The following is a 13,759-nucleotide window of genomic DNA, read 5'->3' as shown; positions in this document are numbered from 1 at the left end:
AGAGAGAGCACTTCAGTTAGTGCAGCACGGATAAGCTCCTCCTCTACAGCGGGTCTACCTGTTGAAGGTGTTTATAAACTGATGTCTCGTTGTCTTCACTCCAGATGATTAAGTTGTCTGTGGTTCTGACTCTCGGACAAAGACGTGGCTGAGGATGCTTTTTCTCACTGCAGCGTTCGCGACTACAATCGCCGCTGCATCTCCGAGTTCCTGAAAGTTTTTCACAACAAAAGTCCCTAATTGCCATCTCTGTGATGTGCTTTTATTTTGAAGCAGACGTATGAGGAAGTTGGGTGTTATAAGCTGCTGCAACTTAATCAACTTCAATCAACTTTTATTTGTATAGCGTCAACTCATAACAAGTGTTATCTCGAGACACTTTACAAGAAGCAGGTAAAAGACCTTACTTATTGTTATGTTACATAAAGCAGGTAAAAGACCTTACTCATTGTTATGTTACATAAAGCAGGTAAAAGACCTTACTCATTGTTATGTTACATAAAGCAGGTAAAAGACCTTACTCATTGTTATGTTACATAAAGCAGGTAAAAGACCTTACTCATTGTTATGTTACATAAAGCAGGTAAAAGACCTTACTTATTGTTATGTTACATAAAGCAGGTAAAAGACCTTACTCATTGTTATGTTACATAAAGCAGGTAAAAGACCTTACTCATTGTTATGTTACATAAAGCAGGTAAAAGACCTTACTTATTGTTATGTTACATAAAGCAGGTAAAAGACCTTACTCATTGTTATGTTACATAAAGCAGGTAAAAGACCTTACTCATTGTTATGTTACATAAAGCAGGTAAAAGACCTTACTTATTGCTATGTTACAAAGATCCGGTCTATCCATCATGAGCACTTTAGCAAAGCAGCAAAAGTTACAGTGGTAAGAAAAAACTGTGTTATTAAAAGGCAGAAATCTTCGGCCGGATCCCCGGCTCATGACGAAACAGCCTTCACAGGCCTAGACTGCACCGGGCTTGGAAAGGGATAGGGGGAGAGATGGGATAAGATGCAGGAAGAGGGATAGGGAGCAAGGGGGTGGGGGGAGGTAGACCGTCCATCAGCAATCCGGTGGGGAGGGGAGGGGGTGTGGGGGGGTTGACACTTAACACATCTCAGAGTCCTATCTTCACTTTGTTTACATCGCCCGGACGGCCGGCTGACTCCTCCCCTCGTGTATAAAAGTTGTTTAATTGAGGGACTAGAGAAAAGAAGAATAACATACTGTACTCACTGCTTAACTGTGTTTCTAGATCACGCTCATTTCAGGTAAATTTACATGCAGTGTGAAGATACGAGCATAATAAAGCTCGCTAGCATTAGCATGCTAACACAACAATGCAGTGTGAGTTGTTTTGGTTTCATGCTGGAGCTCAAGGGCGACATCTGCTGGATCAAAAAATCACATATAAAGACATTAACCATTTCAGTTCATAAAACAGCTGATTACTTGAACATATAATCCTTGATTATTTATTCATGTATATTTTGTTTTTGTCAATGGGTAGAAAATAAAATGTTTATCTGAAAAGATAAATCTTTGTAAAGATCAGCCTTTAATTAAAAAAACTTTGAGATTAATTTCCCCTCATCCTTTTTTCACGACACACGAGATGCGTTGTTAAAAAAAGTAACTAAGTAACTTTTACTTAAAGTACATTTTAAACGAGTTACTTTTTACTTTTACTTGAGTACATTTTTAAGCTGGTACTTTTACTTCCACTTAAGTAAAATTTTATCAAAGTAACTTTTACTTGAGTAGAATATATTAGTACTCTTTACACCTCTGGAAGTTTATGATCACACGTGTCGTCTGGCTTCTCCACGCCACGCCGCAGTCTGTGTGCACATGAAAAGAAAAGGACGCTCAGTTGACCCATGCTGCACTTCTTTAATACACATCAGAAAACAGTCGACTCAGACTTTGCAGCGGTTGTTCTCAGTAACAGAAAGTTTCCACATGAACGTCTGCAGAGAGGACGAGGATGTTGACTGAAGACGATCTGTGACAGTTCGTCAGTTCGTCTCTTCAAGGTGCAAATGGCTTCTTTGTTTGGTTGGCTGTTTTTTTTTCCCAGAAGGCCTCAGTGGTCGAGGATCCGCAGGTTTCCTGAAACGATCTTGTTCTCCAGCATCGCTCCGGCGGGGATATCGATCCGGTCTCCGTGATTCGCTATGATGATGACGGTTCCCTTGAGAGAAAATAAGATGATAAAAAAGTTTTTATTTTCACTGTTGGAGGAACAAAGATACATTTACTGCGAAAGCAAACCCAACCAGATGAGCCAGAACTCTGATTGGTCACCTTCAGAGAGACGTTCTTCCCGAAGGTGACGTCTCCGGACACGGTGAGGTGGTCGAGCTCCAACATGTCGGGGATGCTCTCAAACCGGTGCAGAAACTCCTGAACCTGCACCACAAACAAAACCACAACAAACATGAGAGTTCACAGTGTGTCCTATGAAGGTCTAGTCTCTGTGTGGCTGCTGATCATCATCTATCAGTGGTTTCATCCAGGACATGAGAAAGTACGGCGGCTGAAAGAAGCATTCATATTTTCGTCCTGATATCTGGAAATGTCGGAGTGAATATTAGTAAAACTTTAAATCAAAGAGATTTTTTCTGATCTCATCGTCTTCAAATAGATTTCCACTCATAACATAACTAATGTTTTTATGAAGAATGACGGAACAAGGTTTCTCTTATTTTGAAGCTTTTTACTTTAAAGAACACCCACACTGACTCGTCATACGTTATTAATGATGGTTATTCATCATAAAATATTAGAGCGCGACCGATAAATCAGCCAGCCGATAATATCACCGATATCAGCATATCCAGTGACTATCGGTATCGGCTAATTTATCTCAGATATGCACCGATATTACTCGATTTATTCACCAGTTAACCCTCATGCATCACTATGGACATTTTTGTCCATTTGGTCAAATGTTTCCTCTTCATCTGGTCATCATTTTGTCTGTTAGTGCATATGGCACACACTTTGCAAGAAAGTCTCTCTCTTGAGACATTTTGGAATGCTAATCTTCTTTTCTTTAATAGATCAATAGAACACTGTGAAACATTTTTATTACGCTCTTAAGTCACTAAGGACAAAAATGTCCACTTACAAAAAACTGCTATGTCCCTCCAATGTCCAAACAGGGAACTACATTTTAAACCTGATGCTTCACAAAAACTAACAATGCATCAAAGACAATATTTTGGATAATCTTTGACATATCCAAGACTGATTTAAAAAAATCCCCCAGCCACCAAATATTTGTTATATGGAAAATAACAATTTTTTTTGTTTTCTTTTCATAAATAACAACAGTGACATCAAGTAATCAAACTGGCATTTAAAGGGTTAAATTCCTAAAAATGATTGAATGTTTGGTAGTTTTGAGCAGGGCTGAAGTTGTTTGAGAGATTTATGCAGAAAAAAGTAGAAAAAGATATCAATCTGTTCTATTTTTATAGCAGTTTTTTTGGAAGTGGACATTTTTGTCCTTAGTGACTTAAGAGGGTCGTAAATTAAAATGATGCCTGAGGATTAAATATGATTTAATTTGAGTTTCTTTGTATTACACTAGCAGTTCTCTGTCACTAGCAGAGGGCGCTGTAATGCTCAGTTACTTTCCAGTGGCCATCTTGTCTTCATTATAAATCTTTTTAAAGTGTTTGATAACTGAGGGATCAACACAGTAAATGTGTTTATCTTTATCTCTACAGATCTAAGAAAGATATCGGCCGATTTATCAGTATCACAATATTTCTCTCCCTCTCAAAGATCCCGTATCGGTCGGGTTTTATAAAATGTGTTCCAGCTCGGCTTACAGGCTGAACTCTTGACTGTGCGATGGAAACTATGATTATCCAGCGAGATAACTTCGGCCGCTCAGGGCCGCCGTACTAAAGAACCCGATCGGTGCTGACCTTGGTGAAGGAGCTGCCCAGCTTGACGTGCGGCGTGGTGGGGAACTCCCTCTTCTTGCTCATGGTGAGTGAGCCGGCGTCCAGGCTGTACAGGTTGGACATCACCAGCAGAAGGTCGGATGACGTCTTCACCGGCAGGAAGCGGCTACGCGGCACATTCACCCCCATGGCGTTGTTGAAGCTCTTGATGGCGGCGCCCACCGCCGTCTCCAGCTGGATGACGTTCAAACCGCCGTCCAGCGTCTGCAGAGAGAATGTTGTGGGTTCATTTAAAGAATCTACGACCTTTAAAATCATGAGTTCAAACAGCGTCGTGAGAGAGAGAGAATGGTGTCAGGTGGCGTGCAGTGATGGAGGCGGCCGCGCCCGTGGTAATGACTTTTAAGACGGTAACTGGTATTAAAAGAGCGCCTGGTACATCGGCGTTTACGGTAACTCTCCGTTAAACTCAGGCGCTTTACACTTCTGCGCGGTGAGATGGATCGGAGGTCGTTGGAGGACGCCAGCATTACTCCACCTTGGGGTTGACGATGATCTCCAGGTCCATGGCGTTCTTCTCCTGCAGCCGCTTGATGGCGGGCAGAGAGATCCACAGGTTGTTGGTGTTGAAGATCTTGAACTTGGTGACCGACTTGAACTCGTCGACGTGCGCCTTCGGAACCTGAGCGATCTCCAGCAGCCTCAGGTGGTCCTCGTACTGGATCAGAGTCCCGCCCTGCAGGGAGGAGGACTCGAGCTCAGAGACCAGAAACCACATCTTAAAGAACCAGCACTGACTTGTTCCCGTGACTTGGTCTGACCTTGACGTCGGCGCGGGTCTTGTCGGTGACCTCCATGATGAACTCGCAGCGTCTGTCGGCCGGCTGGCTCATCAGGTGGTGCAGGATGAAGAGGTCCACGGTGGCGCCCAAGTTGTCGATGTTGGACACGAAGATGTACTCCTTCCCCTCGGCGATCAGTTTGTCCAGCAGGCCGCAGTTATGGAAGCTGGTGTAGATGTCTCCGTGACCCGGCGGGTACCACGCCTCCGAGTTCTCTCCGCTCAGGCCCGTGTTTTTAGCGACCGGCAGCAGAGACTCTTTATTGATCCTCGGATACCTGAGAGCAGAAGGATCCATCAGTGATGCAGCTACAGGTGTGGACCAGAGGAGGTGTGTTAGTGTGTGTGTGTGTGTGTGTGTGTGTGTGTGTGTGTGTGTGTGTGTGTGTTAGTGTGTTAGTGTGTGTGTGTGTGTGTGTGTGTGTGTCTGTGTGTGTGTGTGTGTGTGTGTGTGTGTGTGTGTGTGTGTTAGTGTGTTAGTGTGTGTGTGTGTGTGTGTGTGTGTGTGTGTGTGTGTGTGTGTGTGTGTGTCTGTGTGTGTGTGTGTGTGTGTGTGTGTGTGTGTGTGTTAGTGTGTTAGTGTGTGTGTGTGTGTGTGTGTGTGTTAGTGTGTGTGTGTGTGTGTGTGTGTGTGTGTGTGTGTGTTAGTGTGTGTGTGTGTGTGTGTGTGTTAGTGTGTGTGTGTGTGTGTGTGTGTGTGTGTGTGTGTGTGTGTGTGTGTGTGTGTGTGTGTGTGTGTGTTAGTGTGTTAGTGTGTGTGTGTGTGTGTGTGTGTGTGTGTGTGTTAGTGTGTGTGTGTGTGTGTGTGTGTGTGTGTGTGTGTGTGTTAGTGTGTGTGTGTGTGTGTGTGTGTTAGTGTGTGTGTGTTAGTGTGTGTGTGTGTGTGTTAGTGTGTGTGTGTGTGTGTGTGTGTGTTAGTGTGTGTTAGTGTGCGTGTGTGTTAGTGTGTGTGTGTGTGTGTGTGTGTGTGTTAGTGTGTGTGTGTGTGTGTGTGTGTGTGTGTTAGTGTGTGTGTGTGTTAGTGTGTGTGTGTGTGTGTGTGTGTTAGTGTGTGTGTGTTAGTGTGTGTGTGTGTGTGTGTGTTAGTGTGTGTGTGTGTGTGTGTGTGTGTGTGTGTGTGTGTGTGTGTGTTAGTGTGTGTGTGTGTGTGTGTGTGTGTTAGTGTGTGTGTGTGTGTGTGTTAGTGTGTGTGTGTTAGTGTGTGTGTGTGTGTGTTAGTGTGTGTGTGTGTGTGTGTGTGTTAGTGTGTGTTAGTGTGCGTGTGTGTTAGTGTGTGTGTGTGCGTGTGTTAGTGTGTGTGTGTGTGTGTTAGTGTGTGTGTGTGTGTGTTAGTGTGTGCGTGTGTGTGTGTTAGTGTGTGTGTGTGCGTGTGTTAGTGTGTGTGTGTGTGTGTTAGTGTGTGTGTGTGTTAGTTAGTGTGTGCGTGTGTGTGTGTTAGTGTGTGTGTGCATGTGCATGTGTGTTAGTGTGTGTTAGTGTGTGTTAGTGTGTGTGTGTACCTGCTCTGGTTGAAGGTGTGGATGTTGACTCGGTGGTGTTTGTATTTCTGCAGGATCTTCTTGGTGTCGTCGTCGGTGTTGAAGGAGTTCATGAGGACGAGCGGCACGTCGGCGTTGAAAGTTTTGTTCAGATGCTGAAAACATATTTTAAAACAAAGTTATTCACAGAGAAGAGCTTCAAAACGTCACATCTTTAGAGCTTCACATCTTTAGAGCTTCACATCTTTAGAGCTTCACATCTTTAGAGCTTCGGATCTTTAGAGCTTCAGAGCTTTAGAGCTTAACATCTTTAGAGCTTCAGAGCTTCGGATCTTTAGAGCTTCAGAGCTTTAGAGCTTCACATCTTTAGAGCTTCAGAGCTTCACATCTTTAGAGCTTCAGAGCTTTACAGCTTTAGAGCTTCAGATCTCTAGAGCTTCACAGCTTTAGAGCTTCAGAGCTTCACATCTTTAGAGCTTCAGAGCTTTACAGCTTTAGAGCTTCAGATCTCTAGAGCTTTAGAGCTTCACAGCTTTAGAGCTTCAAAACTTAAGAGCTTCACAGCTTTAGAGCTCTTGAGCTTCACAGCTTCAGAGCTTTAGAGTGTCACATCTTCAGAGCTTCACAGCTTTAGAGCTTCAGATCTCTAGAGTTTCACATCTTTAGAGCTTCACAGCTTTAGAGCTTCACATCTTTAGAGCTTCAGATCTCTAGAGCTTTAGAGCTTCACAGCTTTAGAGCTTCACATCTTTAGAGCTTCACAGCTTTAGAGCTTCAGATCTCTAGAGCTTCACAGCTTTAGAGCTTCAGATCTCTAGAGCTTTAGAGCTTCAGATCTTTAGAGCTTCAGAGCTTCACATCTTTAGAGCTTCAGAGCTTTAGAGCTTCACATCTTTAGAGCTTCAGAGCTTTACAGCTTCACATCTTTAGAGCTTCAGAGCTTCACATCTTTAGAGCTTCAGAGCTTTACAGCTTTAGAGCTTCACATCTTTAGAGCTTCAGATTTCTAGAGCTTCACATCTTTAGAGCTTCAGAGCTTTACAGTTTTAGAGCTTCATATCTCTAGAGCTTTAGAGCTTCACAGCTTTAGAGCTTCAGAGCTTCACAGCTTTAGCGCTTCAGATCTCTAGAGCTTTAGAGCTTCACAGCATTAGAGCTTTAGAGCTTCACATCTTTAGAGCTTCAGATCTCTAGAGCTTTAGAGCTTCACAGCTTTAGAGCTTCACAGCTTCAGAGCTTTAGAGCTTCAGATCTCTAGAGCTTTAGAGCTTCACAGCTTTGGAGCGTCACAGCGTTAGAGCTTCAGATCTCTAGCGCTTTAGAGCTTCACAGCTTCAGAGCTTCAGAGCTTTACAGCTTCACAGATTTAGAGCTTCAGATCTCTAGAGCTTCACAGCTTTAGAGGTTCAGATCTCTAGAGCTTTAGAGCTTCACAGCTTTAGAGCTGCAGAGCATCAGAGCTTTAGAGTGTCACATCTTCAGAGCTTCACAGCTTTAGAGCTTCAGAGCTTCAAAACTTCACAGCTTTAGAGCTCTTGAGCTTCACAGCTTCAGAGCTTTAGAGTGTCACATCTTCAGAGCTTCACAGCTTTAGAGCTTCAGATCTCTAGAGCTTCACATCTTTAGAGCTTCACAGCTTTAGAGCTTCACATCTTTAGAGCTTCAGATCTCTAGAGCTTTAGAGCTTCACAGCTTTAGAGCTTCACAGCTTTAGAGCTTCACATCTTTAGAGCTTCAGAGCTTCACAGCTTTAGAGCTTCCGATCTCTAGAGCTTCACAGCTTTAGAGCTTCACAGCTTTAGAGCTTCAGATCTCTAGAGCTTTAGAGCTTCACAGCTTTAGAGCTTAAGAGCTTTAGAGCTGTTGAGCTTCACAGCTTCAGAGCTTCACAGCTTTAGAGCTTCAGAGCTTCACATCTTTAGCGCTTCGGAGCTTTAGAGCTTCCAAACTTCAGAGCTTTAGAGCTTCACAGCTTTAGAGCTTCAGATCTCTAGAGCTTTAGAGCTTCACAGCTTTAGAGCTTCAGAGCTTAAGAGCTTTAGAGCTCTTGAGCTTCACATGTTCACAGCTTCAGAGCTTTAGAGCGTCACATCTTCAGAGCTTCGGAGCTTTAGAGCTTTACAGCTTCAGAGCTTTAGAGCTTCCGAGCTTCAGAGCTTCAGAGCTTCAGAGCCAGAGCTTCACATCTGTGTGTTTCATGCGTGGTTTGTGTACCTCGATCTGCTGCACCGTCAGGTCCAGGAAGGTGTTCTCGTTGCGGACGCTGATCAGACTCTTCGGACCCTTACAGCCCATGCTGGTTCCCAGACCCCCGTTCAGTTTGACCACAGCCAACTTGTTGAGGCTGGCACTGATGTTGTCGGGGAGACCCTTCGACCTGATCCTTTCATACGGCTGAATCTGAGAAAACAGCAGAGAAAACATGTCAGCTTGTAAACAAAGAAAACAACATCCTCCTAGATTATATTTTTTGTTTAAATGATTCAAACCAATAACGTGGTTGAACATGAGAGATCTAAACATGTTGACTGGTAACATGAACTTGTTGATTTAAAAAAAAACATCCATCCATGCTAACCCTGGAGGATTTGAACGTTCAGACTTTAACATATTCAAACATATCACCCCGTTTTTGCACTTTACATTCGCTGTATTTCACAGCGAGCTGCTTCGATGTCCGTTATTGTCGATCCTCTCGACGCCTCCACAATTTGCTATCGGGTTTGGCAGTGAAAGCTTCACCACATATGCCACCTTCCTCCAGATCAGATCAGCTAGTAGAAAAATTAAACTGCAGTAGCCGGGTTCGGCCTGTAGAGGGCAGTGTCTGTGCATGTTTCGAACACAGAGAGTAGGATTTAAAAACTTTGGACTCAAATGTGGAGATTTGGACCTGAACTGATCCAAACACGAGTACCCAGATACAGATGTTTACAGCTGAGAGGTGGTCTGAGGGTCTAGTGTTGGACCACAGTGGAACTTTATTCTGGAGCCCCTCAGTTTATAAATCTGTGTGCACATCTTCGGCTTTTTATTATTTCTTAGTGAAGCCTGCGTGGCGTCAGAACTTCACAGTGTGTGGGATCAATTTCAGGTCTGACCTTTGGAAGATCAGCAGCAACACATGACAGCACTGTGTGTGTGTGTGTGTGTGTGTGTGTGCATGTGTGTGTGTGTGTGTGTGTGTGTGTGTGTGTGTGTGTGTGTGTGTGTGTGTCATGCATTTGATTCTATGTGAATTCTAAGTGAAGAAGAGAAACTTGCTGAAGTCTTCTGACCTCACAACGTGTCACATTAACGTTAAGTGAAAGAGCCGGTTTATAGGATGCAGCATGTTTCGTGTTGCGGTAGTAAAAGTTAATCTCATACACCGGATTTCTTAAATCGGCTAGTCCTTGTACTGATGTGAAAATGTATACAACTAAACAAACAGCTGATGTCGAGCAGCGTGGGAGACGAGTGTCAGCGTCTGTGCGCTCTAAATCCAGACCTTCAGATGCTGCGGAGGTCACCCTATTCTTAGAGCTAACCTTCACTGTGCTGGGTATTCTGGGAACACGGGGGGAGTGTGTGTGTGTGTGTGTGTGTGTGTGTGTGTGTGTGTGTGTGTGTGTGAAATGTCATGCTGCTGATAAATAGTTGGCTCGAGTCTGTCCGTCCTCTGTACTCAGATCTGGTTACGCTCGCTCGTCTCTGAAGCTTGGCGCTCGTCTTTTCATTCTGTAGTAGTCGAGTCATTTAAAGGGGCAGTACCACTTTTTCTTTTTCACACTCCTCTGGAGGGAACAGATTAGTGCTGCAACAACGAATCGATAAAATCGGTAAAAATCGATTAATAAAGTGTTGGCAACAAAATTTTATTATCAATTCGTTGCGTCACTCCCTATGTCGCAGATTGTGGTGACGTACACGCCGAACTGTTTACATGCCGACAGCAGCACAGCGTGGCGGAGCTAGAGCGTGAGAGAGCGGAGCCGGTATTTCGGATATTAAAGAGCCCATATTCTGCCCTTTTTGGGGTTGATATATTTAATCTATGTACCTACTTTTGTACGTTCACAATAGATAAAGTTCTAAACTTTAAAGTCTAAAGTGTCTGTTTTCATGTACTGCTCCTCCTTGCTCCCTCTACGCTCTGAGTCCGTCAGCTACACTCTGTTGACCCCACACTGCTAGACCCCACGTGGGCCAAGTCTGCTCTGATTGGTCTGCCGAGCCGCTCTGTCGTTATTGGTCAGTTGCTCAGCACGCTTCTCGGAAATTTCAACATGAGCCAATGGGCTTAGATCAGTGATCTCACACTGACAATGACGTCGGACTGACAAATTTTTATGGAGAGGGGCTAGAACCGAGCGTTACATGCAGCTAATGCTACAGCTAACAGGAGGACGTAGGAGAAGCCGCGTGTCTGTGGACTTTGAGTTTTTGCACATAGATGTGACTAAACATGCACAGGACACTTGGAAAACACACTAAAGAGCATATAAAACCAGAAGAAGAAGAATATGGGACCTTTAAACATGGCAGAGCGGAGAGAACGGTTCAACGAAATCTTCTAAAGTGTGGGAGCACTTAATGCATAAAAACATGAGTTAGCAAGCTTTGCACTAGCGATATGGCGCGGCACGGGAGCACCACAGTGATGATGCAGAACCTGAAAAGTAAACATGTCGGAGTCATCGCTGACTAGGAAGGGAGCTCGACAGCAGGGTAAGTCACTACAAAATCCCATGTAGAAAATGTAACGTTAGTTAGTCTCTCCGGTTGCTCGGCTGGTGCTTGTGTTTACTTTTTATCCAGCTTGACAAGCATGAAAAGTTAATTAAAGTAACGTTAGCGTTAGCTGGTTAATGACGGCGGTAGAGAAAATGTTTTACTTTGCCAACGCCAAACAAGCTTAGACTAAAGAAAACTTTAATATTTCCACTTTCAATACATTGTCAGATATATTCTTTGCTTTTTTCACATATTATTTTCTGTTGACGTTGGAATATATTTGTGTAGGTGTGTGTTTTACATTTTATTTTAATGTTTTTTTAAAGCACTTTGTCAGCTTGCTGTAAATAAACAATTAAAAACGAATGTACTTACTACAATGATTTAATAATTTAATGATTAAGCGTCCAGTGTTAGTTTTCTGTAATAAGGTGAGAGTTAATACACAGCACTGTATGCAAGTGCATTTAGACACTTAATTCAATTTGTGTAAATAAGTTGTTTTAGGGTACCTGTATGAGTGTAAATAAATATATATTATAAAAACGTGTGTTGTCTGTAAGTGCTCTTTGGGTTACTTACTTGCCTTTACATAACAATAATTCATAACTAAAACAACAAGGCATATTGATTTGATTTAAATTGTGCTGTTTTACATACTAATACTATCTTTGTCATTGCAGAAAACATCATGTACACCACAGCAAGCATCCGTCTTGACAAATAGCATCCTCAACATGCTCGTCGCTGACATGAGGCCTCTGACGATGGTTGAAAATAAAGATGTAACTTCACTACAATGATCTCCACCTTGAACCCTGGCTACACTCTTCCCTCAAGGACCCATTTCACAAAGCTCATGGAGACGTTCAAGCAGTAACCTGTTGTTTTTGCACTTTTGTTTGCACTGTCAATGAACTAATGTTCTGTTTTTGAATAAACGTGTGGAAATTCAAAATGTTTTTTTATTTTTTTTATCCAATTAATCAGAAAAATAATTAACCGATTAATGGATGATTAAAATAATCGTTAGTTGCAGCCCTAGAACAGATGTCTTCACTGGGTCATCATGATACCAGGATTTTAAAATTCAATATGATTCTAGTAAAATCGCTAGAAAGCTGTTGTCTTCCTGTCACAGCACGCTTGTCGGGCGCTCTTCTCTGCAGCTGCATGACGTGTTATTTTAGCGTTTTTTTGGCCAGTTATAAAAATTACCAAAATTATAAACTTTTCAGCTCAAGACGCCGAGTCACAGCGGCCGTCAGTGCCACTTTTGGACGAGGCAGCCGATCAAATCAAGATGGAGGATTTACCTCCGCTTTGAATCAAGCCTCTCACTCTCCATGATGCAGCGTGGACGTTGTGTTATATCTTCTGTCCACTGAGACGCTTCTGTGATATTTTATTTATTTGGACTGGTGATTAATGTCTGTGTTTGTGTCCGATCAGCCTGCTGCTCTGACGTCTGAACTCCACCTCAGCGGATTGCAACATGGAACTCTGACCTGTGGCAAACACTGGGACTTGTCGGGGGAGGGGGAGTGAGTGTGTGCTGCTCACCGAGTCCTCCGGCGGTCGGTTGATTCTGGCCCAGTCGACCGAGGGACCTTTGACCTGCAGAAATCTGTGGAAGAGCTTCTTGAATCCATCAAAGTCTTTTCTGGAGATCTGAAACAGAACAAGCCGAACATCAGTGACACGTCGTGACTAAAACAAAAAGCTGTCAGCTGTGCTTCAGCACACCAAAACATAAACACCCTCATGTTCATCAGCAGACTCATGGTCGAGAGACTAAAATCATGCAAACCGATATGATCACACAATCCCACACATATCCATGTCTTCTTCTCCCTTTGACTTGCATTGTAACCACGCGGTAGACCTTTTTTCCGCCGCCATATGGCTGTATTTAAAACTCTGAAAACCTATCTTTGGCTGTTTATCCTCATTCACATCATTGAATAGTGTATGTAACACAGATTATGTCCAATGGGTGGCGCTGCTGTACATAATTATCATTGTCTGAAAACTGTGGAAAATACCGGGAGTGACTCGGCACAGCTCCACAGAATCAGAGCAAACGTACGGGTAGAAAAAATATATATCTTTTCACATCATTTATAGCACCATTCATGCCCAAAGTAACCCTAAACAGTCAACCAGCTGGTTGACCTGCACATCTGCTTCCTGATTGGTTAATCTGAAAAATATAACCTGAAATGTAGCTGAATGAAGAGGCAGGAACACAATTTTATCCTCCTGCAGATTTTAAAACACGTCATGAATTCATGTCAGTAATTAAATCAAAGTCACCACCCCCTCCCACTCGCTGCGTTCTATCATCAGCTCACATCGTGCGAGCGTGCGTGCGAGCGTGTGTCTGTGTCCTCGGGGTTGTTGACCTCATGTTTCACCACACAGTCCACGTGCTGCGTGATAAGATGAACTAATGGACTCTGTGTGTGTGTGTGTGTGTGTGTGTGTGTGTGTGTGTGTGTGTGTGTGTGTGTGTGTGTGTGTGTGTGTGTGCAACACTTGACAAATATTTGTTTTATGAATGAATCAGATACACATGGATTCTCTTTAAGCCCCGCCTCCCCCCAGTGCCCACTTCCTTCTGATTGGCCAGCGCTCTGGAAGCCTTCCAGTGGGCCGAACGCTGCAGGGCTACCTCATCTGCACGTTACAAAGTCAAATCCACTTTTATATACTGAAAGAAAACCAGCTGTGAGTGCAGCGACTAAACACAGCTGATTAAGAGTCAGGGCGCTGAAGGCGCTGAACGGGGTTT

At 43.4% G+C, this 13,759-nt stretch overlaps 1 protein-coding gene across 1 annotated transcript in view; it reads right to left on the bottom strand.

The window, feature by feature from the left end:
* Window positions 1-1,883: 1,883 nt before the first annotated feature.
* LOC132994592 (UTP--glucose-1-phosphate uridylyltransferase-like) overlaps window positions 1,884-13,759 on the bottom strand; it is a 12,365-nt gene continuing 489 nt past the window's right edge. The window contains exons 2-10 of the mRNA XM_061065049.1: window positions 13,580-13,644; window positions 12,529-12,675; window positions 8,464-8,649; window positions 6,271-6,404; window positions 4,752-5,049; window positions 4,469-4,666; window positions 3,952-4,194; window positions 2,318-2,422; window positions 1,884-2,204 (exon numbers count right to left, since the gene is read on the bottom strand). Of these exons, the coding sequence (XP_060921032.1) occupies window positions 2,097-2,204; window positions 2,318-2,422; window positions 3,952-4,194; window positions 4,469-4,666; window positions 4,752-5,049; window positions 6,271-6,404; window positions 8,464-8,649; window positions 12,529-12,675; window positions 13,580-13,644 (1,484 nt within the window). The 3' untranslated portion in view covers window positions 1,884-2,096. The remainder of the gene's footprint in view (window positions 2,205-2,317; window positions 2,423-3,951; window positions 4,195-4,468; window positions 4,667-4,751; window positions 5,050-6,270; window positions 6,405-8,463; window positions 8,650-12,528; window positions 12,676-13,579; window positions 13,645-13,759) is intronic.

The sequence above is a fragment of the Labrus mixtus genome, chromosome 2 (assembly GCF_963584025.1).
Source record: "Labrus mixtus chromosome 2, fLabMix1.1, whole genome shotgun sequence".
NCBI classification, from domain to species: Eukaryota; Metazoa; Chordata; class Actinopteri; order Labriformes; family Labridae; genus Labrus; species Labrus mixtus.
This window is presented reverse-complemented; position numbering and strand designations above follow the sequence as displayed.